The 24,272-nt window shown below is 37.7% G+C and overlaps 1 protein-coding gene across 12 annotated transcripts in view; it reads right to left on the bottom strand.

The window, feature by feature from the left end:
• The window catches only part of DOCK7 (dedicator of cytokinesis 7), a 231,082-nt gene that overhangs the window by 97,936 nt on the left and 108,874 nt on the right, over positions 1 to 24,272 (bottom strand). For all 12 annotated transcript variants that reach the window (XM_032296788.1, XM_032296789.1, XM_032296790.1 and 9 more), the window contains exons 19-20: positions 5,433 to 5,519; positions 2,791 to 3,022 (exon numbers count right to left, since the gene is read on the bottom strand). In XM_032296788.1, coding sequence (XP_032152679.1) covers positions 2,791 to 3,022; positions 5,433 to 5,519 — 319 coding nt within the window. The remainder of the gene's footprint in view (positions 1 to 2,790; positions 3,023 to 5,432; positions 5,520 to 24,272) is intronic.

Here is a 24,272-nt window from a genome sequence, read left to right as displayed (position 1 = left end):
AAGATGATTACAATTTGATATTGACTTTTAATGACACCTTGGATTAACTAAACCAAAAATACTTTCCTGAACAAAATGAGAAAAAACCCATTTTACTAATTTAAGATGAAAATTATATGGGTTTGATTAGTCAAAAAAGAAAACAATGTTCAACAGATATCTACTGTTTAGTAGAACAATACAAAGTGTATGATAAGAAAAAGGAAAATTCATCATGTGTACTACCTTGAGAAGCAATTTCTCATTTTAAAGATTACTCCAAAAATCTAAATAGCATACAAAGGAAAACATATTACTTTTGTTTAACAAGAATTAAAAATATCAACAACAAAATGGATTATTGAAAATATTAACCGTATAATAAGAAAATAGTGACTAAGAAACTTGATTGGAATAAGTGTAAAAGAATTCAAAGGAAAAAAAGGTCTAGAAAAACAGGTTGAGGTAAGACTGTATAGCATTTTAAATGCCAGGCTAAGCAACATGTACTTGGTCATTCAAGTCAGTATATAACAATAATTTTACAAAAATTGGGAAATTGTGATAGATAGCACACTGAATAAATGGGTAAACTGAACAGCCACTTTGAGCAATAGGGTCTGAGAGTCTATGATTTATTTAATCAAGACAGGAAATTATGAAGAGATAATGAGGCCAATTAAGTTTTCCCAAAAGTGGAACAACCAGATAAAATGGTCATTTAGGAAGATTAATCTATATATACTGAACTAGAAGGGAAAGAGACTAGAGACAGAAACCTGAGTGAAGTTAAGTGATTCTACCTGAGTTTCTGGTTAATCCTTTTCCTTTTTCTCACAGTAGCTGCTCCAAGTTACCAGAATCCCTCTCAAAATTCAGGTCCTCCTTAATCCCTTCTTAGCAATCTTGCCTTTTATCTCACAGAAAAAATGTAGAAAGCATGAAAGTCCTCATGTTTTTCTTTGCTTTCCTTTCCCTTTTTTTTTTTTTTTTTAAGAGATGGTGTCTTCCTATGTTGACCAGGCTGGTCTGACCTAGCCTCAAGCAATCCTCCCATCTTGGCCTCCCAAAGTGCTGGGATTACAGTTGTGAGCCTCTACATCTGGCCAAAAGTCCTCACATTTTCCTACAAATTTATCAGAATCTGAAACTACTTTATCTCCTCTCCAAAGGAAGTAGTGTTCTCTCTTATGTAAGAGTGATCTACCACATTCACTCTTGTCTCACAGAATTTTTATTAATTAATTCTTTTCTCCCCATATATTTTTCTCCCTTGAGCATGTTTACATGCTGATTTCTCTCAGCATGTTTACATGCTGATTTCTCTCAGCATGTTTACATGCTGAAATGTTGCCACTTTTGCCCTACTCAACCCTGCTTTCTCTTCTAACTTCTTAATAGTATATGCTTCTTGTATTTATTTTACCATCTACTATTTGCTTCTTAATTCCCTGTAATCTGGTTTCTACCTTCACTTAGACTAAAACTACTGTTGTTAATTTCACAAGTCAACATTTCTCAAGTATACTAGATAAGAGAGGGACTCTGAAACCAGTTTGAATCTTTGCTTTCAAATATAAATAAAGCATATAGCACTATTCCTGGTACACAGTAAATGGTATGCAAGTGTTTTCAATTATTGTTATTACTATTATTTTACTTATCTACAACAAAGAACAATGCTAACCTTTTTCTTTCCTTAAAACCTTCTTCTTCTATAATTTCTGTAACTGTATACTCTATGATCTCATAATCCATTACCTCTTCTTTATCCCACTGTCACCTACGCTTTAACAGGAACTCATCATTTTTTGTATGAAATTCTGTAAGACTCCTAATTTGTCTCCCTGCCTGCAAGTTTTTCCACTTTTAACTCATCTCTGCATAACATAGCCATCTTTTTCTAGTCAAACTTGGTCAAGTTACTTCCCTAACTAAGACCAGATCCTTTAAAGGCTATTTATTCCCTACAGAAAAATAGTCTCAATTTCCTAAAGTGTGGAAGACCCAATTTCATCTCCCACTCTCCATATTACCTCTCATCAATCCTCCAATTTATAACTAATTACATATACTTCCTCCCCCAAATTCATTCTGAGTTCATTTTATGTCTGTGTACTATGCACGTGATGTTTCATCTCCTTGGAATAATATTTACCTGTCAGACTCCTATTCATCTTCAAATACCCAACCCAGGAATTAATTCTATTTATAAGACTTCCCTTAAAAAAACTCAAGTAATTGAATACTCCTCTCCTTTGTGCCACTACTCAAACATAAAAATGCTACCTGCTTAGCTGAAATTTCTTTCAACTTCCTTGCAGGATTTGCGTGACAGAAAAGAAAAAGAGACTACAGAGACTTTGAGTAAATGAAGAAGAAGAGCTGCATTAAGTGGAGGAAAGCAGATGAATGAAAATGTAGAGTAGGTAGATTATACATCCTATAAATTACAACATGATTTACCTGTTTGCCTGTTTTCTTAACTAGCCTGTGAGATCTTAAAGTCAAAAACCATGACCTGAACAGTGCCTCTCAGTGTCAGGTACATTGTAAGTGCTTACTAAATATTTGGTAAATAAATAAATTGCTTCTATAATTTGAGTATATATCTATAGGACACATTTTATGAAAACCAAAGTTATCATTTTCTGGCATTATAAACAAGTAAACAACATCCTCCACCCCAAACCAAATACAGTCCTTACATATAACAAATAGAAATCATGGTTCTATTTTTCTTTTTTTTACAAAATTTAAAAATGTCAAGTTATAAATTTCATGACTCATCCCCAAACAAAAGTAAATTACCTATTTGGCCAGCAATGACAGGAGGTCTAACAACTAAAAGTATCAGTTTATCTAGCAGAAGATGAAGAAATCGGACCACTGGTTCCAACTGAGATGTATTCAGTGCTGAAATACTGCTCTTCAATTCATTTTCTAAGTTATTTTCCATGATTCGCATGTCCCCAATTCGTACTGGGAACATGTGTTCATCCAGAGCATTGACCAGAGCAAAAAACTTGTCAAGATAAGGATCCTAAAACAAAGAATGAACAAAAGCACTAAGCACTTATAACTATAAATTTCCCAATTCTAAACGACCACAGACCACTAGTATGTAATATTAATTGATAACACTAAAAAGTTCACATAGGTAAACAAACATTGTTTCCAGTTAAATACATCTATTTAAATTTATTATTATAAAATCATCACTTCAAATACTATTACCAGTTACTTAATTACTGATACTAAGTAAGAATTTTTTTTTTTTTTTTTTTTTTTTTAGTTTTAGTTTTAGTTTGTTTTATTAGTTTGGAGTTTAATTATTGTGGCAGGCATATTAGTAACCTACTTTTGTCCATTATTAATTTATTGTCTTTCAGCTCCAGGGCCTTTGGATACAAGGCAAACTCATCGCCACATCTTACAATACTGGAGTCACTCTTTTATTGGTCTACCCACGTACTGCTAAATAAAATTTACATACTATCAACTTTTTTCCTAAAGATAGCATAGAGGTGCTATGTCTTCTTATTTCCCCCTACCACACTGTGCAGAAAAGAAATAACATGCTGGGTTTAAGACAGATATTCTTTGAAAGTCCTGTTTATGAGTATGGCCTTGGGCTAAATGACTGGGAACTTACATTTCAGGGGAGTTCCCATTGACAGATGGCTCACTGTGCCTAAACTGTTTGTGCAAACAATATGGTATAAGCTGAACACCTACTTTCCTTCTGGGAATCTGACATATTCACATAGGCAAAGGGTGCCTCTGTGACAAGTCACTAGTAAAAACCCTGGGAATTGAGTCTGTACTAAGCTTCTGTGGCAGACAACATTTCACATATGTTGTTTCAACTTGCCCCACGTGACTCCACTGGGACAGGATTCTTGGAAGCTTATTTTTTGTTTCCTCTGGACTTCACCCCATTAGCCTTTACCTTTGCTAATTCTGCTTTCCATTCTTTCACTAAAATAAATCATAGCTGTGAGTATGACTGTACATTGAGTCATGTAAGTCCTCCTAGCAAATCACTGAACCTGAGGTGGCTTTGGGAAGCCCTCCACACCACCCCTTTCCCTTTATAGGTTAGTGAAGCCCTGAATTTCATTTTAAATACTTGCTTCTTCTGAGTCTACATATTTATCCTCCATGGAAAATCACATTTACCAATATAGTTTAAGCTATCACACTTATTCCATTATCTCCAAACCTAAACTCCAAACTAATTACAACCACGTATAGGATACCTCCATCTGAAGCACATAGGCACTTCAAACTCAACACATTCAAAAAGAACTCACAGGTACCATAACTCCTTTCCCTTAGCATGGCCCTGAATGTACTTCTCTCATGTTCTTTATTTAGGGTAGAAATTACCATCTACCTGGACTCTATGGCATTCAAGGTCCTTCATAATCTATTACCAGCCTGCTCTTCTATTCTCATGTATCATGATTTCCTATGCACTTTAAACTACTACTATCACATCAGGTTACCTGCTGGTCCTTAGACAACTGTAACTCTGCACTCGCTACTCATCATCTGAGTTGCCCACTCTCCCTTTCTGTGTGTAGTAAATGCCTACTTATAAATGCAACACCTCAGTCCCTAGAAGAACAGATAACTGCTCCCTCTGTACTTTAAACAATTTAGTTAATACATGTAACTTTGTACTTATTTCATCATACTTTTTACACTTTCCCATGTAACACTGTAAGGTTCTTGAACCAATAGCTCTCTCCTAGACAGGTAACATCTCTGATCTCATGGAACTTACAGTCTAATGAGGGAAAGAAATAATAAACAAATGTGTATGTATGTGTGTTATATACACACACAAACAGAAAGAATGACAGAGTCAAAGTGCAACAGAGAAGCTGAGCGTAGGCAGTAATAAGTGCAGGGGTAAGATGACACACAGTAATGAAGGTGCTATGTTTAAGAGTAACCAAGGAAGACCTCTCTGAGGAAAAGAGAAACTCTAATTCATAAGTCAAATGAATACCAGGAGGAAAAGCACTGCAGGCAGAGAAAGGATGTATAAAACCTATTAGAACTTGGTATGTTCCAAAAATAACGCATTTGGAACAAATAATCCCTAAAAATTCTTTCCATTTGAAATAACCAAGCCTATGAGAAATAAAGTAAGCTGATGATGGTTTCTCAATTCCAATTATTCTGCCATGTACCAGAAACTTAGAAAAAGCAAGTCACTTAACTGTTCAAAATGAAGTCAATTACATTTTGAAAAACAAAATGTTCACTTTTGTTGACATTCAATGATATTTTACATTGTATGTTTTTAACTGACATATATTCTCATATATCTGATAGCAATTACAGATTTATGACAGGTAACAAAACTGGCATCACAAGTATTAAATAATATGTTCAACTTATTTAAGTGACATTTGATAATTAAAATGATTAAAACTCACTTGTGTATGGATAGATGAAACAGCAACAACTTCAACATTAAAAACACCTTTGTGATTATCTACCCATTTCATGCCAGGTAGAGGAACCTGTAAGATATTAAATATAATGATCACAGATGCTTAAGTAGATTGTGAACTCTGAAAAGAAACAAAATTTACAATATCCCAGTGAGAAAAATATTGTGAAAATATATTTTTATTCACTGTAAATAAATTAAGAAGTTTTACATTTCATTATTTTAAAATCCAGCAATGCTTTATACAAAAGAACTCTCCAGAAGCAAAAAGCATAAATTAATAAACAAAAAATTTCTATCTTCCCAGAGACACATCCCCTTATATCATTCTAAATCTTCACCTATGTACATATATTTATATACACATTTATATAGTTAATACAAACATTATTTTGAAACCTGTTTTTCATTTATTATACTGTGAATCTCTTTTCATGTCATAAATTCAAATTTACAATATCATTTTAATGGATTATAATATTTCACTTATTTTAAACATTCCCATTATATTTTAATTGAGTCTTGAAATATTTGCAAGCAAAAAAAGCCTGTTGGTTTATGTATTCAAAAACTTTTTTTTTTTTTTTTTTTTTTTGGAGATGGAGTTTCACTCTGTCACCCAGGCTGGAGTGCAGTGGCACAATCTTGGCTCACTGCAAACTCCACCTCTCAGGCTCAAAGGATTCTCCTGTCTCAGCTAATTTTTGTATTTTTCGTAGACAGGGTTTCACCATGTTGGCCAGGCTGGCCTTGAACTTCTGACCTCAGGTGATCTGCTCACCTCGGACTCCCGAGGTGCTGGGATTACAAGTGTAAGCCACCACACCAGGTCGAAAACATTTTTCTGACATAAATTGCTAAAAATATCTAAGTTAACTTATAAAAAATAACTTTTAAAAGCAAGTACATAAATTCTCTCTATTCCTTCTGCTAAGTACAGCTAAAATCTCTGAAACCTGACATATAAATGAACACAAAGATTCTGAAAGGTAGAGAGAAAAAGGATGATGGGACAGAATCTCAGGATGCAAGAAACTACGAGTCAGCATTTCCTGGGTTTTGCTTTTGCCTCACATATCCTGGAGTGAGTGCTAGAGAGGCTGGCAAGCCAGGATCGCCAAAAGAAGAAGAGAAACAAAGCCCCAAGAAAAGCATGTTCTCTCTGACCAAAGACATTAATATTCCAGCTAGTTAGAAGGGAACAAATCTTGGCCCCACTTCCCGCCTCCCTACACTAAATGGAGAGCCTAGGCTGCCACCTTTAGCTGCCTGAAATGAGGTACTCCTCTTCCCAGCCAACCTCACACACAGTGGGGTGCTATCAAAGAAGACAGAGTTGAGATTCTGTCCCTTTTCTGGTGATAATTAGCCCCCAACCAACGGAGGCATCAGTGGAAGCCAGGTGGAGCAGTAACAAGGTGGCCCCTCTCCCTCACAACCAGGGAGGGGTCAGCAGCGGCCTTGTGGGGAGCATAAAATTCCACCTTCACTCAGTAACGAGCCCCCTCATTGGATCCACTCCAGAGAGTAAAAGCAGGCAGAGTAGGTAACGTAGACCTTCATCTCTCCCCGACAGCAGCACCTCCCTCCCCCACTGCTAAAATAGACTATTTCGGTAAGATCTAGAGTCTCATGATACCCACAATGTCCAGAATGTAATTAAAAATTATTCATCATACCAAGACCAGGAAAATCTCAACTGAAATGAGAAAAGACAATCATTGGACACCAATACTAAAATGACATAGATGCTTCATGGACCTGACAAGGATTTTAAAGCAGACATCATTAAAAATGTTTCAACAAGCAATTACGAATATCTTTTAAACAAATGAAAAAAAAAAAAGACTTGCCAAAAAAAAAAAAATTATAGAAAAATACAACAGATTTTTTTCAGAAATATGTGTCTATTTTTTAATCATGTATAGAAAATTTAAAAACAATAAAGTCAATTTCCCATCACCAAATTTCAACACTAAGTAGATAAGAAATTCAACATCTCTGAGGCAAAAATAAAGATTTTGAAACATTTTTGAAAAAAAAAAAAAAAAAAGCCAGTAGAGTAAATTGAAACCCATCAAAGCAATCAACACTATTTGCTCTTTCAATCTAAAACACTTGTTTTCAGCTTAAAAAAAAATGACATACAAGGAATATATACACACATACTTCTTTAAAAGTAACAGTTCTCCTCAGCTCTAAATCAAGTGGACCTGATAGATATCTACAGAACTCTCCACCCCAAAACAATGGAATATACATTCTTCTCAGTGCCACATGGCACTTACTCTAAAATTGATCACATAATTAGAAGTAAAACACTCCTCAGCAAATGCAAAATAACTGAAATCATAACAGTCTGTCAGACCACAGTGAAATTAAATTAGAATTCAAGATTAAGAAACTCACTCAAAACCACACAACTTCATGGAAATTGAACAACTTGCTTCCGAACTACTATTGGGTAAATAATGAAATTAAGGCAGAAATCAAGTTCTCTGAAACTGAGAACAAAGAGGCAATGAACCAGAGTCTCTGGGATGCAACTAAAGCAGTGTTACCAGGGAAATTTATAGCGCTAAGTACTCACATCAAAAAGCTAGAAAGATTTTTTTTTTTTTTTGAGACAGAGTCTCACTGTTCTCCAAGATGGAGTGCACTGGCATGATCTCGGCTCACTGCAATCTCTGCCTCCCAGGTTCGAGTGATTCTTCTGCCTCAGCCTCCTAAGTATCTGGTATTATAGGCACGTGCCACCACTCCAGGCTAGTGTGTATGTGTGTTGTTTTTTTTTATTATTTTATTTTAGTAGAGATGGGGTTTCACCACGTAGGCCAGGCTGGTCTCAAACTCCTGACCTCAAGTGATCTGCCTGCCACAGCCTCCTAAAGTGCTGGGATTACAGGCGTGAGCCACCATGCCCTGTCTAAAAAAAAAAAAAAGCTAGAAAGATCTCAAATTGATATCCTAATATCACAACTAAAAGAACTAGAGAACCAACAGCAAACGAACCCCAAACCTCGCAGAAGACAAGAAATAACTAAGATCAGGGCAGAAATGAAGGAGACAGAGGCACAAAATACCCTTAAAAAAAAAAAAATCAACATATCCAGGAGCTTTTCTTTTTTTTTTTTTTTTTGAAAAAATTAATAAAACAGACCGCTAGCTATATTAATAAAGAAGAAAAAAGAGAAGAATCAAATAGACACAACAAAAAAAGATAAAGTGGACATCACCACTGACCCCACAGAAATACAAATGACCATCAGAGAATACTACAAACACTTATCTGCAAATAAGTTAGAAAATCTAGAAGAAACAGATAAATTCCTGGACACATACATCCCCTCAAGACTGAACCAGGAAGTTGAGTCAGTGAGTAAACTAATAACGAGTTATAAAGTTGAGGGAGTAATAAATAATCTACCAAGCAAGAAAAGCCCAGGATCAGACAGATTTACAGCTGAATTCTACCAGAGACACAAAGAGAGCTGGTGACATTTCTTCCAAAACTATTCCAAACAACTAAAAAGGAGAGACTCCTCCCTAACTCATTTTATGAGGTCAGCATCATCCTAACACCAAACCCTAGCAAAGATAAAACAAAAAAGAAGCCTTCAGGCCAATAACCCTGATGCAAAAAGCCTCAATAAAATACTGGCAAACCAAATCCAGCAGCACGTCAAAAAGCTTATCCACCACCATCAAGTCGGCTTCATCCCTGAGATGCCAGGCTGGTTCAACATACACAAATCAATAAACATAATCCATCACATAAACAGAACTAAAGACAAAAACCACATTATTATCTCAATAGGCACAGAAAAGGCTTTTGATAAAATCCAATATCCCTTCATGTTAAAAACTCTCAATAAACTAGGTATTGAAGGAACACACCTCAGAATAACAAAAGCCATTTATGACAAACCCACAGTCAATATCATATTGAACAGGCAAAAGCTGAAAGCATTCCCCTTGAAGACTGGCACAAAACAAGGATGCCTTTTCTCACCACTCTCTTTTTTGTTGTTGTTGAAACAGAGTCTCACTCTGTCACCCAGGCTGGAGTGCAGTGGTGCAACCTCAGCTCACTGCAACCTCCGCCTCCTGGGTTCAAGTGATTCTTCCACCTCAGCCTCCCTAGAAGTTGGGATTAGAGGTGCATACCACCACATCTGGCTAATTTTTGTATTTTTAGTAGAGACAGGGTTTCACTATGTTGGCCAGGCTGGTCTCGAATTTCTGATCTGCCTGCTTTGGCCTCCTAAAGTGCTGGGACTATAGGTGTGAGCTACCAGCCCAACCACCGTTTCTATTCAATGTAGTATTAGAAGTTCTGGCCAGGCAATCAGGCAAGAGAAAGAAATAAAGGTATTTACATAAAAAGAATGGAAGTCAAATTGTCTTGGTTTGCAGATGACATGATCCTATATCTAGAAAACCGCACACTCTCAGCCCAAAGGCTTCTTAAGCTAAGTAAGTTTAGCAAAGTCTCAGGATACAAAATCAATGTGTAAAAATCACAAGCATTCTGATACACCAACAACAGACAAGCAGAGAGCCAAATAATGAATGAACTTCTGTTCATAACTGCTACAAAGACAATGAAATACCTGGAAACACAGCTAACAAGAAAAGTAAAGGACCTCTTCAGGGAGAACTACAAACCACTGCTCAAGGAAATCAGAGAGGACACAAACAAATGGAAAAATGTTCCACGTTCATGGATAGGAAGAATCAGTATCATGGAAATGGCCATAATGCCCAAAGTAATTTATATATTCAATGCTATTCCCATTAAACTACCATTGACATTTTTCACAGAATTAGAAGAAAAAAAAACTATTTTAAAAATTATATGGAATCAAAAAAGGGCCCATATAGCCAAGACAATTCTAAACAAAAAGAACATGAAGGCATCACATTACCCAACTTCAAACTATATTACAAGGGTAGAGTAACCAAAACAGCATGGTACTAGTACAAAAACAGACACACAGACCAATGGAACAGAACAGAGAATTTAGAAATAAGACCACACACCTACAACAATCTGATCTTCAACAAACCTGACAGAAACAAGCAATGGGGAAATGATTCCCTATTTAATAAACGGTGCTCCAAGAACTGGCTAGCCATATGTAGAAAATTGAAACTAGACCCCTTCTTTACATCTTATACAAAAATTAACTCAAGATGATTAAAGACTTAAATGTAAAACCCAAAAACTATAAAAACTCTAGAAGAAAATCTAGGCAATACCATTCAGGACATAGGCACAAGCAAAGATTGCATGGCAAAAACATTAAAAACAATTGCAAAAGCCAAAATTGACAAATGGGGTCTAATTAAACTAAAGAGCTTCTGCACTGCAAAAGAAACTATCATCAGAGTGAACAGACAGCCTACAGGATGGAAGAAAAATTTTGCAACCTATCCATCTGATAAAGGTCTAATATCCAGAGTCTACAAGGGACTTAAACAAATTTACAAGAAAAAAAAAAACAACATTAAAGAGTGGGCAAAGGACATAATGAGAAACGTTTCAAAAGAAGATACTCATGTGACCAACAAACATGAAAAAAAGCTCAATATCACTGATCATCAGAGAAATGCAAATCAAAACCACAATGAGATACCATCTCACACCAGTCAGAATAGTGATTATTAAAAAGTCAAGAAATAACAGATGCTGGTGAGGCTGTAGAGAGATAGGAACACTTTCACACTGTTGGTGGGAGTGTAAATTAGTTTAATCATTGTGGAAGACAGTATGGAGATTCCTCAAAGATCTAGAATCAGAAATACCATTTGACCCAGGAATCCCATTACTGGGTATATACCCAAAGGAACAGAAATCATCCTATTATAAAGACACATGCACGTGTATGTTCACTGCAGCACTATTCACAATAGCAAAGACATGGAATCAACCCAAATGCCCATCAACGATAGACTGGATAAAGAAAACTGGTACATACACACCATGAAATACTATGTAGCAATAAAAAGGAATGAGATCACATTCTCTGCAGGAACATGGATGGAGCTGGAAGCCATTATCCTCTGCAAACTAATGCAGGAACAGAAAACCAAACATTGCATGTTCTCACTCGTAAGTGGGAGCTGAATAATAAGAACACATGGACACAGGGAGGGAAACAATACACACTGGGGCCTGTCGTTGCGGGGAATGTGAAGGAAGGGAGGGAGTATCAGGAAAAACAGCTAATGCATGCTGGGCTTAATACTTAGGTGATGCGTTGATAGGTGCAGCAAACCGCCATGGCACATATTTACCTATGTAACAAATCTGTACATCCTGCACATGTAGCCCAGAACTTAAATAAAAAATTAGAGTTCTTGAAGTTTGGTCTGAGAATCAGCAGCACAGACATCATCTAAAAACTGTTAGACATGTAAATACTCAAGCCCCGATCTAGATCTACTGTCACAAAAACTCAGGAAATAAGGTTCAACAATCAGTGTTACAACAAACCCTCTAGGTAATTTCGGTTCATGCTAAAGTGAAAAATGTTATCTTAAAATACTCTAAGCAATGTTAATTGCAATGGTGTAATAGTAGCAAACCCTTCTGTAGCACTGTCCAAGTGCCCGGCACTATTTAAATGCTCTCCATGTTATTATATCATTCAATCATCAATACAACCAGTAACTGTAAGTCTTAATTATTCTCATTTTACAGATGAAAAAATTGAGGCACAAAAAGTGTCTTAGTCACCTCACGCTGCCACAACAAAGTACCATAAACAGGTGACTTAAACAGCAGATACTTATTTTCTCACAGTTCTTGAGACTGAAAGTCCAAGATCAAGGTGCCGGCATGGTCAGTTTCTGGTGAGGGCTCTCACCCTGGGTTGCAGATGGCCAACTTCTTGCTTATATCCCCACACTGGTGGGGGATGAGGGATGTCAAGTTCTCTGGTCTCTTCTTACAAGGGCACTAATCCCATTATCAGGATCTCACCCTCATAAATCTAATTACCTTGTCTAAACCTAATTAACTCCCAAAAGCCCTAACTCCAAATACCATCACACTGGGGGTTAGGGCTTTAACATATGAATTTTGGGGGCATACAATTCAATTCACAGCACTCTGCCACTCTCCACCAATGCTATTTCCTTGCATGAAAAATACATCCATTCCAGCCCCAAATGTCTTAACTCATCCCAGCATCAACTCTCAAGTCAAAAGTCTCACCTAAATATCATCTAAATCAGATATGGGTGAGACTTGAGGTATAAAAATTCACTCCAATGCAAAATTCCCCTCCAGCTGAAAACTGTGAAACCAGAGAAGTTATAACCCTGTCTTCCCAAATACAATGGTGAGACAGGATGGGATAGACATTCTCATTCCAAAAGGGATAAAGAGGAAAGAAGGAAGGGGTGATAGGTCCCAAGAAAGTCCAAAATCTAACAAGGAATTGGCTCTTAAGTCCATTAACTCTTCAATCTCAAATGATATTGGTTTTTGTTTTTTAAATAAAGTATACTATATATGTTTAAGGTATACACCATAATGTTATGAGATACAGACAGTAAAATGGTTACTATAGTTAAGCAAATTAATATATCCATAATTTCACAGTTGGCTTACTTGGCAAGAGCAGGTAAAATCTGCTCATGTAGCAAGGATATCAAATACAGTGCAATTTTATTAACTACAGTCCTCATGCTGAGTGAGATCATTCAGTATTTATTTCTATGTCTAGCTTATTTCTCTTAGTATAATGTCCCCCATGTTCGTCCATATTGTGTCTAATGGCAAAATCTGTTTTTTAAAACTGACTGATACTCTATTTTGTGTGTGTGTTTGTGTGTGTGTGTGTGTGTGTATTAAAAAAACAATTTCTACATAAGCATATACAGAATCACTATATATAACTATATATATAAAATAATTTGTCTCTATATAACAATTTTTTAAATTTTTTATTCCTAAGCAGTTAAAATGAACCACTGATCAGTTGGACACTTAGGTTGTTTCCATATCTTTGCTATTGTGAATAATGCTGCAATACACCTGGAAGTGCAGGTATCTTTATAATAAAGTGATTTTATTTCCTTTGAGTATTTGCCCAGAAGAGGATTGCTGAGTCATAGGGTAGTTCTATTTTTCTTTAGGACCTCCATACTGTTTTCCAAGATAACTGCATCAATCCATATTTCTACCAATAATGTACAAGGGTTCTCTTTTTTTTCACACTCTCATCAACATTTGTTATCTCTTGACATTTTGATAACGGCCACAATAATGTATGAAAGGTAATACTGCATAGTGGTTTTGATTTGCATTTCCCTAATGATGAATGATGTCGGGCACTTTTTCATATACCTCCTGGCCATTTTTGCCTTCTTTGGAGAAAGTACATTCAGGTCTTTTGCCCATTTTAAAATCAGTTTATTGTTTTTCTACTACCGAATTATATGAGTTCTTTGTAACATTTGGATATTAACCTCATAACAGGCATATTGTTTTCAAATATTTTTTCCCAATTCATAGACCGCTGTTTCATTTTGTTGATTATTTCTTTTGCTGTACAGAAGCTTTTCAGTTTGATTTCATTTCATTTATTTATTTTTATTTATTTTTGCCTTTGTACCCTGAATTTTTGGTGTGATATCCTAAAAACCATTGCCAAGGCCATGCCAAGGATTTTTTCCCCTGTGTTCTCTTCTAAAAGTTTTATTGTTTCAGGTCTTATATTTAGGTCTTTTTTCCATTTTGAGTTGATTTTTATGTAATGGTATAAGATAAGGGTCCAATTTCATTCCTTGGCAGGTGGAAATCTAGTTTTCCCAGCATTATTTATTGAAGAGACTATCCTTTCTTTATCACATCCTCTTGGTGCCCTTGTTGCAAATTAGTTGTCTGTATATGTTTGGATTTATTTCAGGTGTTTAATTAATTATACTCTTTGGCTTGATGCTCTGCCTCTGGGATCACTGGGACAACATCAACATCCCCACAGGTCTAGGGTGGGTCTGCCCCCAAGCCTCTGCCAAATGATTCTGCCCCTAAGGCTCCAGGCAGAGGTTGTTGGCCTGTTGAAACCAAGGCAATGGGCCTGATGATCTCTGAATCACCTTCAGGGTCATTTTATCCTCTTTTTGAAGAACAGTACATGTTTACAGCTGAATAGCTCTATTATCCTGTCAAATCCAAAAAGTCCGACATTCTTCCTTCATTTCACCTCATCTCCTTCCCCTTCAGTTGAAACTGGCAGTGCTTCAGCTTGTATAATTCCATAAACTCCTTATCAGGTGACAGTCCAGCAACGCCCTTGGTGTTCTCTTCAGAGCATGCTTTCTCATTTCTGCAATGTGGATGGGCTAAAATATTCTAAATCTTCAAGTTCTGGTTCCTTTAACGTTCCTTATTTAATTCAACTCTCTCCTATCATATTTTCTGTAACCAGTCAAGAGGAACCAAGCTGCACCTTCAACATCTTTGGAAAGTTCTTCAGCAAAATATCCAAATAGCACATGTTCTATCTTCCACAAAACATCGGAACACAGTTTAGCCAAGTTCTTTGCTACTTTGTTACAACACTCACTTTTCCTCTAGTTTTGAATAACACGTTCCTCATTTCTATATGAGATCTCACCAGAATTGCCCTGAATGTCCTTATTTCTACCATGTACCTAAACTATCCCATCCTCTACCCATTACTCAGTTCCAAAGTCACTTACATAATTTTAGGTATTTGTTACATGAGATGGTTTGGCTCCATGTCCCCACCCAAAGCTCATCTTGAACTGTACTCCCATAATTCCCACATGTTGTGGGAGGGACTGGTGGGAGATAATTTGAATCATGGGGGTGGTTTCCCCCATAGTGTTCTTGTGGTAGTGAATAAGTCTCATGAGATCTGATGGTTTTATCAGGGGATTCCACTTTCTCTTGCTGCCACCATGTAAGAAGTACTCTTCACCTCCTGTAATGATTCTGAGGCCTCCCTAGCCATGTGAAACCATAAGTCCAATTAAATCTCCTTTTCTTCCCAGTCTTGGGTATGTCTTTATTTGGACTAATACATTACAGTAGCACCCCACTTCCTGGTACCAAAGTCTGCATTCATCAGCTCAGGTTGCATAACAAAATATAATAGACGGCATGGCTTAAACAACAGAAATTTATTTTCCCACTGTTCTGGAAACTAGAAATCCAAGATCAAGGTGACACCATGGTCACTTTCTTGTGAGGGCTCTCACCCTGGGTTGTGGATGGCCACCTTCTTGCTTATATACACACACTGGGGATGTCAAGCTCTCTTGGTCTCTTCTTACAAGGGCACAAATCATATCGTGAAGGCCCCACCCTTATAACTTTGTCTGAACCCAACTCCCTCCCAAAGACTCCATCTCCAAATGCCCTCACATTGAGGGTTAGGCTTTAACATACGATTTTTGAGTAGAAACACAATCTGCTCCATAGCAGAGAGATTAAGAAATGTACCTAGGGTCACACAATTAACTGTTTAGCCAGGACTGAAGCCCTAGAAGATTATGATATATTGCCATTTAAAACCATATGGATTTTTTTAAAATAACAAAAATCCTTTCACGATCCCACACCCCTTCTGAGAGCTAACATTGCTAAATTTGGTACATAAAGATTTAAATTATTCCTACACAATTACCTAAATACAGAGTTCAATTGCTGCTATGTTTTTAAGTAAATAAAACTGAATTAAGAAACAGAGTATATCAGCAGCATGGAGGACAGAGGGATTACAAATTCATGCAGTGAGAAAAATATCTTTTTGAGGAGATGCTGCTGTGTCTACAATTTGAATAAAGCTATGTCAAAATCAAGAAAAGGAAGAAAATTCAAAGGGCTGGAGGCAGAAAAAAGCTTGGAAGAAGCTGTCAGTGCAGAGAGAAAGGGATGTAGTAACACTTGTAGAAGATGATGTTGGAGAAGTGGAAAAGACCAAATCATTCAGAAATTTGTAGGTGATGGGAAAAAATACTTGAATTATGTCTACACGCAAGAAAAAGCCAAAGAAATGTTTTTATTTGATCATAAGCAATATAATGACACCATCTAATTTTAATTTTAAAATTGCTTTGTTTATATTGTTAGAATGGATTTCAAAGAGGCAAGAACTGAATAATATTATAAAGCAGTGAAAGTGAATGAAATAAGAACTACATATACCAAAAACACTAAATCTTAGTAATATGATACTGAATGAAAAAACCCAAGTCCCAGAGGATTACATGCCACGTGATAACCTTTTTGTTAAATTCATAAAGTAAATAATGTAGTATTTTGGCATACAAATACTTCATTTTAAAAGTAGTTTTTAAAGGCTTGTTTTCAGGACACTGAATATACTTAATGCTACAGAAATGTACCCTTAAAATAATAAATTTTATGTTACATATATTTTTACCATACTATTTTTATTTAATTCTTTTGAAGAGATAGGTTCTTGTTCACTCACCCAGGCTGGAGTGCACTGGTGCAATCACAGCTCACTGTCAACTCAAACTCTTGGCCTCAAGCAATCCTCCACCTTAGCCTTCCAAAGCACTGGGATTATAGGTATGAGTTGCCACACCAAGCTTTTACCACACTTTCACCACAACTTTTTAAATGCTTATTTTATACAGTTACAAGTAAGAAGAGTATGGAATGGGGAATGAGTCAGGAAGTACCTTGGCAGTAAGGGACTGCATTTTGAAGTTCTTTCTTTTGGTACGTGACAATGCCACTGGCCACCCAGAAACCAATGAGTTCAACACAGAAGTCATCAGAGTCTTCTACTTGCTCCCAAATGCTGTATTTCTAATTCAGCCTCTAGACTGGGGGTTTTAAGTATCTTTAAGATTCATCACACATGGTACTCAATGGAAAGGAGTGTGAATGCTATGAATAGAACCCCAATAAATAGAACATCATAAAAGTTTAAAAGGATTATACCACTTAAGATGCTATCATTTTATAACAAAAGCATAAAAGCCAAAAAGGCCATCACGTGGCTGGGCACAGTGGCTCACGCCTGTGATCCCAGCACTTTGGGAGGACGAGGTATGTGAATCAAGAGGTCAGGAGTTCAAGACCAGCCTGGCCAATATGGTGAAACCCTGTCTCTACTAAAAAATACAAAAAAAATTAGCCAGGCTTGGTGGCGGGTGCCTGTAATCCCAGCTACTAGAGAGGCTGAGGCAGAGAACTGCTTAAACCTGGGAGGGGAAGCTTGCCATGAGCCGAGATGGAGCCATTGCACTCCAGCCCAGCAACAGGGCGAGACTCCATCTCAACAACAAAAAAAGGGGGCAGGGAGTGATCCAAGATGGCCAAACAGGAACAGCTCTGGAGTGCAGTTGCCAGCGAGAACGACGCAGAGGTTCAGCGATCGCTGTATTTCCTCATAAAAACGAGTTATTACTGCTCACAGACCAGGAGATTCCCGGGCTGAAAACCACCACGGGTTTCCAGCACGGCTGTTTCAGCTGGTGCAGCAGGTTTCTGCACAAAAACTCACACAAATCTGGGCAGCCATTTCAACTGGCACCTGGAACGCCTGAGATACACAGCTGCCTATTCAACTGAGAAAAAGGGGGCTGAAACAGGAAGCCAAGTGATCTGGCTTGGCAGGTCCCACCCTCACAAAGACCAGCAATCGGAAACGCTCTGGACTGACAGTTTCACAGCAAGCACAGCTAGACCCGGAGGGTACAGTTCTGTTGGGAGAAAGGTGCCTGCCATTACCGAGGCAGTCCACCACTACTGAGGCATTCCGCCATTGCCGAGGCAATCCTCCATTACCAAGGCAGTTCGCCATTACAGAGGCAGACCACAATTACCATGGCAGTTCTAACTATACATCTATAAACAAAACCTCAAGAAAGTTCACACAGCAGCTGGGCGGAGCCAATGGCAGCTCAGCAATGCCTCTGCTGGCAGGCTGTGACTTGGCTACCTCCTTGCTGGGCAGGGCAGCTCTGAAAAAAGGCAGCAGCACATCAGGAATTTATAAATAAAGCCTCACCTTCCCAGGACAGAGAACCTGGGAAAAAAAGGCGGTTATAAGTTCCACTGCAGCAGACTTAAACGCACCCGCCCAGCAGCTCTGAATGGAACAATGGAGCTCAAAGCTCAGCACTTGAGCTCCTGTAAGGGACAGACTGTCTCGTATACGTTTGATAGGTGCACCTGAATGTGACAGAGAAAATGAATCCAAGCTGGAAAACACTTTTCAGGATAATATCCATGAGAACTTCCCCAACGTAGCAAGGCAGGCCAACATTCAAGTCCAGGAAACACAGAGAACACCACAAAGATATTCCTCAAGAAGAGTAACCCCAAGGCACATAATCGTCAGATTCACCAGGGTTGAAATGAAGGAAAAAATGCTAAGGACAGCCAGAGAGAAAGATCGGGTTACCCACAAAGGGAAGCCCATCAGACGCACAGTGGATCTCTCAGCAAAAACCCTACAAGCCAGAACAGAGTTGGGGCCAATATTCAACATCCTTAAATAAAAGAATTTCAACCTGGAATTTCATATCCAGGCAAACTAAACTTCATAAGCAAAGGAGAAATAAAATCCTTTTATAATAAAATTGCTTTTATGAAAAAGCAATTGCTAAGAGATTTCATCACCACCATACCAGCCTAACAAGAGCTCTGAAAGAAGCACGAAACATAGAAAGGAACAACCAGTACCAGTCACTCCAAAAATGTACCAAATGGTAAACAGCATTGACACAATGAAGAAACTGCATCAAATAAGGGGCAAAACAACCAGCAAGCATCAAAATGGCAGGATCATATTCACATATAACAACATTAACCTTAAATGTAAATGGGCTAAATGTCCCAATCAAAAGACACAGACTGGCAAATTGGATAAAAAGTCAAAAACCCATCAGTGTGCTGTATCCAGGAAACCCATCTCACATGCAAGGACACACAGAGGCTCAAAATAAAGGGATGGAGGAAGATTTACCAAGCAAATACAGAACAAAAAAAAAGCAGGAGTTGCAATCGCAGTCTCTGATAAAATAGACTTTAAACCAGCAAATATCAAAAGAGATAAAGAAGGGCATTACATAATGGTAAAAGGATCAATGCAACAAGAAGAGCTAACGATCCTAAATATATACGCACCCAATACAGAAGCGCCCAGATACTTCTTAATGACCTACAAAGAGACTTAGACTCCCACACAGTAATAGTGGGAGGCTTTAAAACTCCACTGTCAATATTAGATCAACGAGACAGAAAATTAACAAGGATATCCAGGACTGGAACTCAGATCTGGACCAAGCAAACCTAATAGACATCTACAGAACTCTCCACCTGAAATCCACAGAATATACATTCTTCTCGGCACCACATCACACCTACTCTAAAACTGACCATATAATTGAAGTAAATCACTCATCAGGAAATGCTAAATAATGTAAACCATAACAAACAGTCTCTCAGACCACAGTGCAATCAAAATAGAACTCAGAATTAATAAACTAACACAAAACCACACAACTTCATGGAAACTGAGCAGTCAGCTGGCTCTTGAATGTTGACTGGATAAACAATAAAATGAAGGCAGAAATAAAGATGTTCTTTGAAACCAACGAGAACGAACACACAACATACCAGAATCTCTGGGACACATTTAAAGCAGTGTCTAGAGGAAAATTTATAGCAATAAAGGCACACATGAGAAACAAGGAAAGATCTAAGATCGACACCCTATCATCGAAATTGAAAGAGCTAGAGGAGCAAGATCAAAAAAACTCAAAAGCTAGCAGAAGACAAGAAATAACTAAGATCAGAGCAGAACTGAAGGAGATAGAGACAGAAAAAAACCCTTCAAAAATATCAATAAATCCAGGAGCTGGTTTTTTGAAAAGATCAATAAAATAGATCGCTAGCCAGATTAATAAAAAAGAGAAAAGAATCACATAGATGCAATAAAAAACGATAAAGGGGATATCACCACCAATTCCACAGAAATACAAACTACCATCAGAGATTACTACAAACAACTGTATGCACACAAACTAGTAAACCTGGAAGAAATGGTGAAATTCCTGGACACTTGCACCCTCCCAAGCCTAAAGCAGGAAGAAGTGGAAACCCTGAATAGACCAATAACAAGGGCTGAAGTTGAGGCAGCAATTAATAGCCTACCAACCAAAGAAAGCTCAAGTCTATATGGGTTCACAGCCGAATTCTACCACACATACAAAGAGGAGCTGGTACCACTCCTTCTGAAACTATTCCAAACAATCCAAAAAGAGGGAATCCTTCCCAAATCATTTTATGATACCAGCATCATCCTGATACCAAAACTCAGCAGAGACTCAACAAAAATAGAAAACTTCAGGCCAATATACATGATGAACATAGATGCAAAAATCTTTAATAAAATACTGGCAAACTGATTGCAATAGCACATCAAAAAGCTTATCCATCACAATCAAGTAGGCTTCATCCCAGGGATGCAAGGCTGGTTAAACATACACAAGTGTATAAATGTAATCCACCACATAAACAGAAACAACAACCACATTATTATCTCAACATATGCAGAGAAGGCCTTCGACAAAATTCAACAGCCCTTTATGCTAAAAACTCTCAATAAACGAGGTATCGATGGAACGTATCTCAAAATAATAAAATCTATTTATTTCAAACCCATAGCCAGTATCATACTGAATGGGTAAAAACCGGAAGCATTCCCTTTGAAATCTGGCACCAGAAAAGGATGCCCTCTCTCACCACTCCTATTCAATATAATATTGGAAGTCTAGCCAGAGCAATCAGGCAAGAAAAAGAAATAAAGGGTATTCAATCAGGAAAGGAGGAAGTCAAACTGTCTCTATTTGCAGATGACATGATTGTATATTTAGAAGACCCCATTGTCTCAGCCCAAAATCTCCTGAAACTGATAAGCAATTTCAGCAAAGTCTCAGGATACAAAATCAATGTGCAGAAATCACAAGCATTCTTATACACCAATAACAGACTTAAAGAGAGCCAAATCAAGAACGAACTGCCATTCACAATTGCTACAAAGAGAATAAAACACCTAGGAATACTAACTAACTAACAAAGATTGTAAAGGATCTCTTAAAGGAGAACTACAAACCACTGATCAAGAAAATAAGAGAGGACATAAACAGATGGAAAAACATTCTGTGCTCATGGTTAGAAAGAATCAATATTGTGAAAAGGCCATGCTGCCCAAAGTGATTTATGGATTCAATGCTATCCCCACCAAGCTACCTATGACCCTCTTCACAGAACTGGAAAAAATCACCTTAAACTTCAGATGGAACAAAAAGAGAGCTCGCATAGCCAAGTCAATTCTAAGCAAAAAGAACAAAGCAGGAGGCATTACGCTACCTGACTTCAAGCTATACTACAAGGCTACAGTAATCAAAATAGCATGGTACTGGTACCAAAACAGAGATATAGACCAGTGGAATAGAACAGAGGCCTCAGAGGCAATGCCACACATCTACATCCATCTGATCTTTGACAAACCTGACAAAAACAAGCAATGGGGAAAGGATTCCCTGTTTAATAAATGGTGTTGGGAAAACTGGCTAGCCATGTGCAGAAAGCAGACACTGGACCCCTTCCTGACAGCTTACACTAAAATTAACTCCAGATGGATTAAAGACTTAAACATAAGACCTAACACCATAAAAACCCTAGAAGAAAACCTAGGCAAAACTATTTAGGACATAGACATAAGCAAGGACTTCATGACTAAAACACCAAAGCATTGGCAACAAAAGCCAAAATAGACAAACAGGATCTAATTAAACTCCAGAGCTTCTGTACAGTAAAAGAAACAATCATTAGAGTGAACCGGCAACCAACAGAATGGGAAAATATTTTTGCAATCTACCCATCTCACAAAGGGCTAATATCCAGAATCTACAAAGAACTAAAACAGATTTACAAGAAAAAAACAACCCCATTCGAAAGTGGGCAAAGGACATGAACAGACACTTTTCAAAAGAAGACATATATGAGGCCAATAAACATATGAAAAAATGCTCATCATCACTGGTCATTAGAGAAATGCAAATCAAAACCACATTGAGATACCATCTCACACCAGTTAGAATGGCGATCGTTAAAAAATCTGGAGACAACAGATGCTGGAGAGGATGGGGAGAAATAGGAACACTTTTACACTGCTGGTGGGAGTATAAATTAGTTTAACCATTGTGGAAGATAGCGTGGCGATTCCTCAAGGACCTAGAAATAGAAATTCCATTTGACCCAGCAATCCCATTACTAAGGATATATCCAAAGGATTATACATTGTTCTATTATAAAGACACATGCACATATATGTTCATTGCAGTACTTTTTACAATAGCAAAGACTTGGAACCAACCCAAATGCCCATCGATGATAGACTGGACAAGGAAAATGTGGCACATATGCACCATGGAATACTATGCAGCCATAAAAAACAATGAGTTTGTGTCCTTTGTAGGTACATGGATAAATCTGGAAACCATAATTCTCAGCAAACTGACACAAGAACAGAAAATCAAACAGCGCACATCCTGACTCATAGACAGGTGTTGAGCAATAAGAACACATGGACACAGGGAGGGGAGCATCACACGCTGGGGTCTGTTGGGGTGGAATAGAGGAGGGACAGTGGGGGTAGGAAAGTTGGGGAGGGATAACATGGGGAGAAATGCCAGATATAGGTGACGAGGGGATGGAGGCAGCAAACCACATTGCCATCTATGTACGTATGCAACAATCCTGCATGTTCTGCACATGTACCCCAGAACCTAAAGTGCAATATTTTATATATATATATATATATATATATATATTTATTTTTTTAAGCCATCAAGCCCGAAACAATAAATTCTTGCTGAAGAAAACTGTGTCCAGAGGCTGTCATGATTTCACAAACTTTGTGACACAGCCCATCAAGAAAATCATGTAATAAACTGTGGATACGGCAAAAAGGAAATAAAAAAAGGTGAAGGGTAAAGATTTCCAAGGAGAAATTCACAAGCTCATAGACGCCAGACCATGAATTAATAGAAGATGACTCGATGGAGATGACTGTTTCCAAACCAGTGCCAGACACTGAGGCAGAAAACATAGAAGAAACAGTGACAGAAAACAAAGTGACATAACACAACCTGGAAAAAGGGTTATTCAAGACTGCTTTTGACTTCTTTTAAAACATAGACCCAACTATGCTAAGGGCACTGAAACTAAAACAAATAATGGAAAGATTGGCACCACAGAGAAACTTTTGTTTTTTTCAATTGACATGGAGTCTCACTCTGTCGCCCAGGCCGGAGTGCAGTGGCGTGATCTTAGCTCACTGCAACTTCTGTCTCCCAGGTTCAAGCAATTCTTGTGCCTCAGCCTCTTGAGTAGTCGGGATTAGAGGCGCCCACCATCAAGCATGGCTAATTTTTTGTATTTTTAGCAGAGATGGGTTTTTGCTATGTTAGCTAGGCTGTTCTCGAACTCCTGACCTCAGGTGATCCGTGTCCCTCAACCTCCCAAAGTGCTGGGATTACAGGCGTGAGCTACCACACCCCGCCAGAAACACTTTTTTTTTTTTTTAAAGAGATGGGGTCTTGCTATGTTGCCTAGGCTTGAGGGCACTGCCTATTCAAAGGCACGGTCACAGCAAAGTACAGCCCTGAATTCCTGAGCTCAAGTGATCTACTCGAGGAGCTGGGATTATAGGTGTGCCACTGCACCAGGCTCTAGAAACATTTTTAGAGAAATGAATAAGCAAAAATGTCAGGCAGAAATTATGATGTATTT

The sequence above is a fragment of the Sapajus apella genome, unplaced genomic scaffold, assembly GCF_009761245.1.
Source record: "Sapajus apella isolate SASKATOON/1434 unplaced genomic scaffold, GSC_monkey_1.0 scaffold36, whole genome shotgun sequence".
Classification (NCBI taxonomy): Eukaryota; Metazoa; Chordata; class Mammalia; order Primates; family Cebidae; genus Sapajus; species Sapajus apella.
The sequence above is the reverse complement of the archived record's forward strand: the minus strand, read 5'-3'. Positions and strand labels throughout refer to the sequence as shown.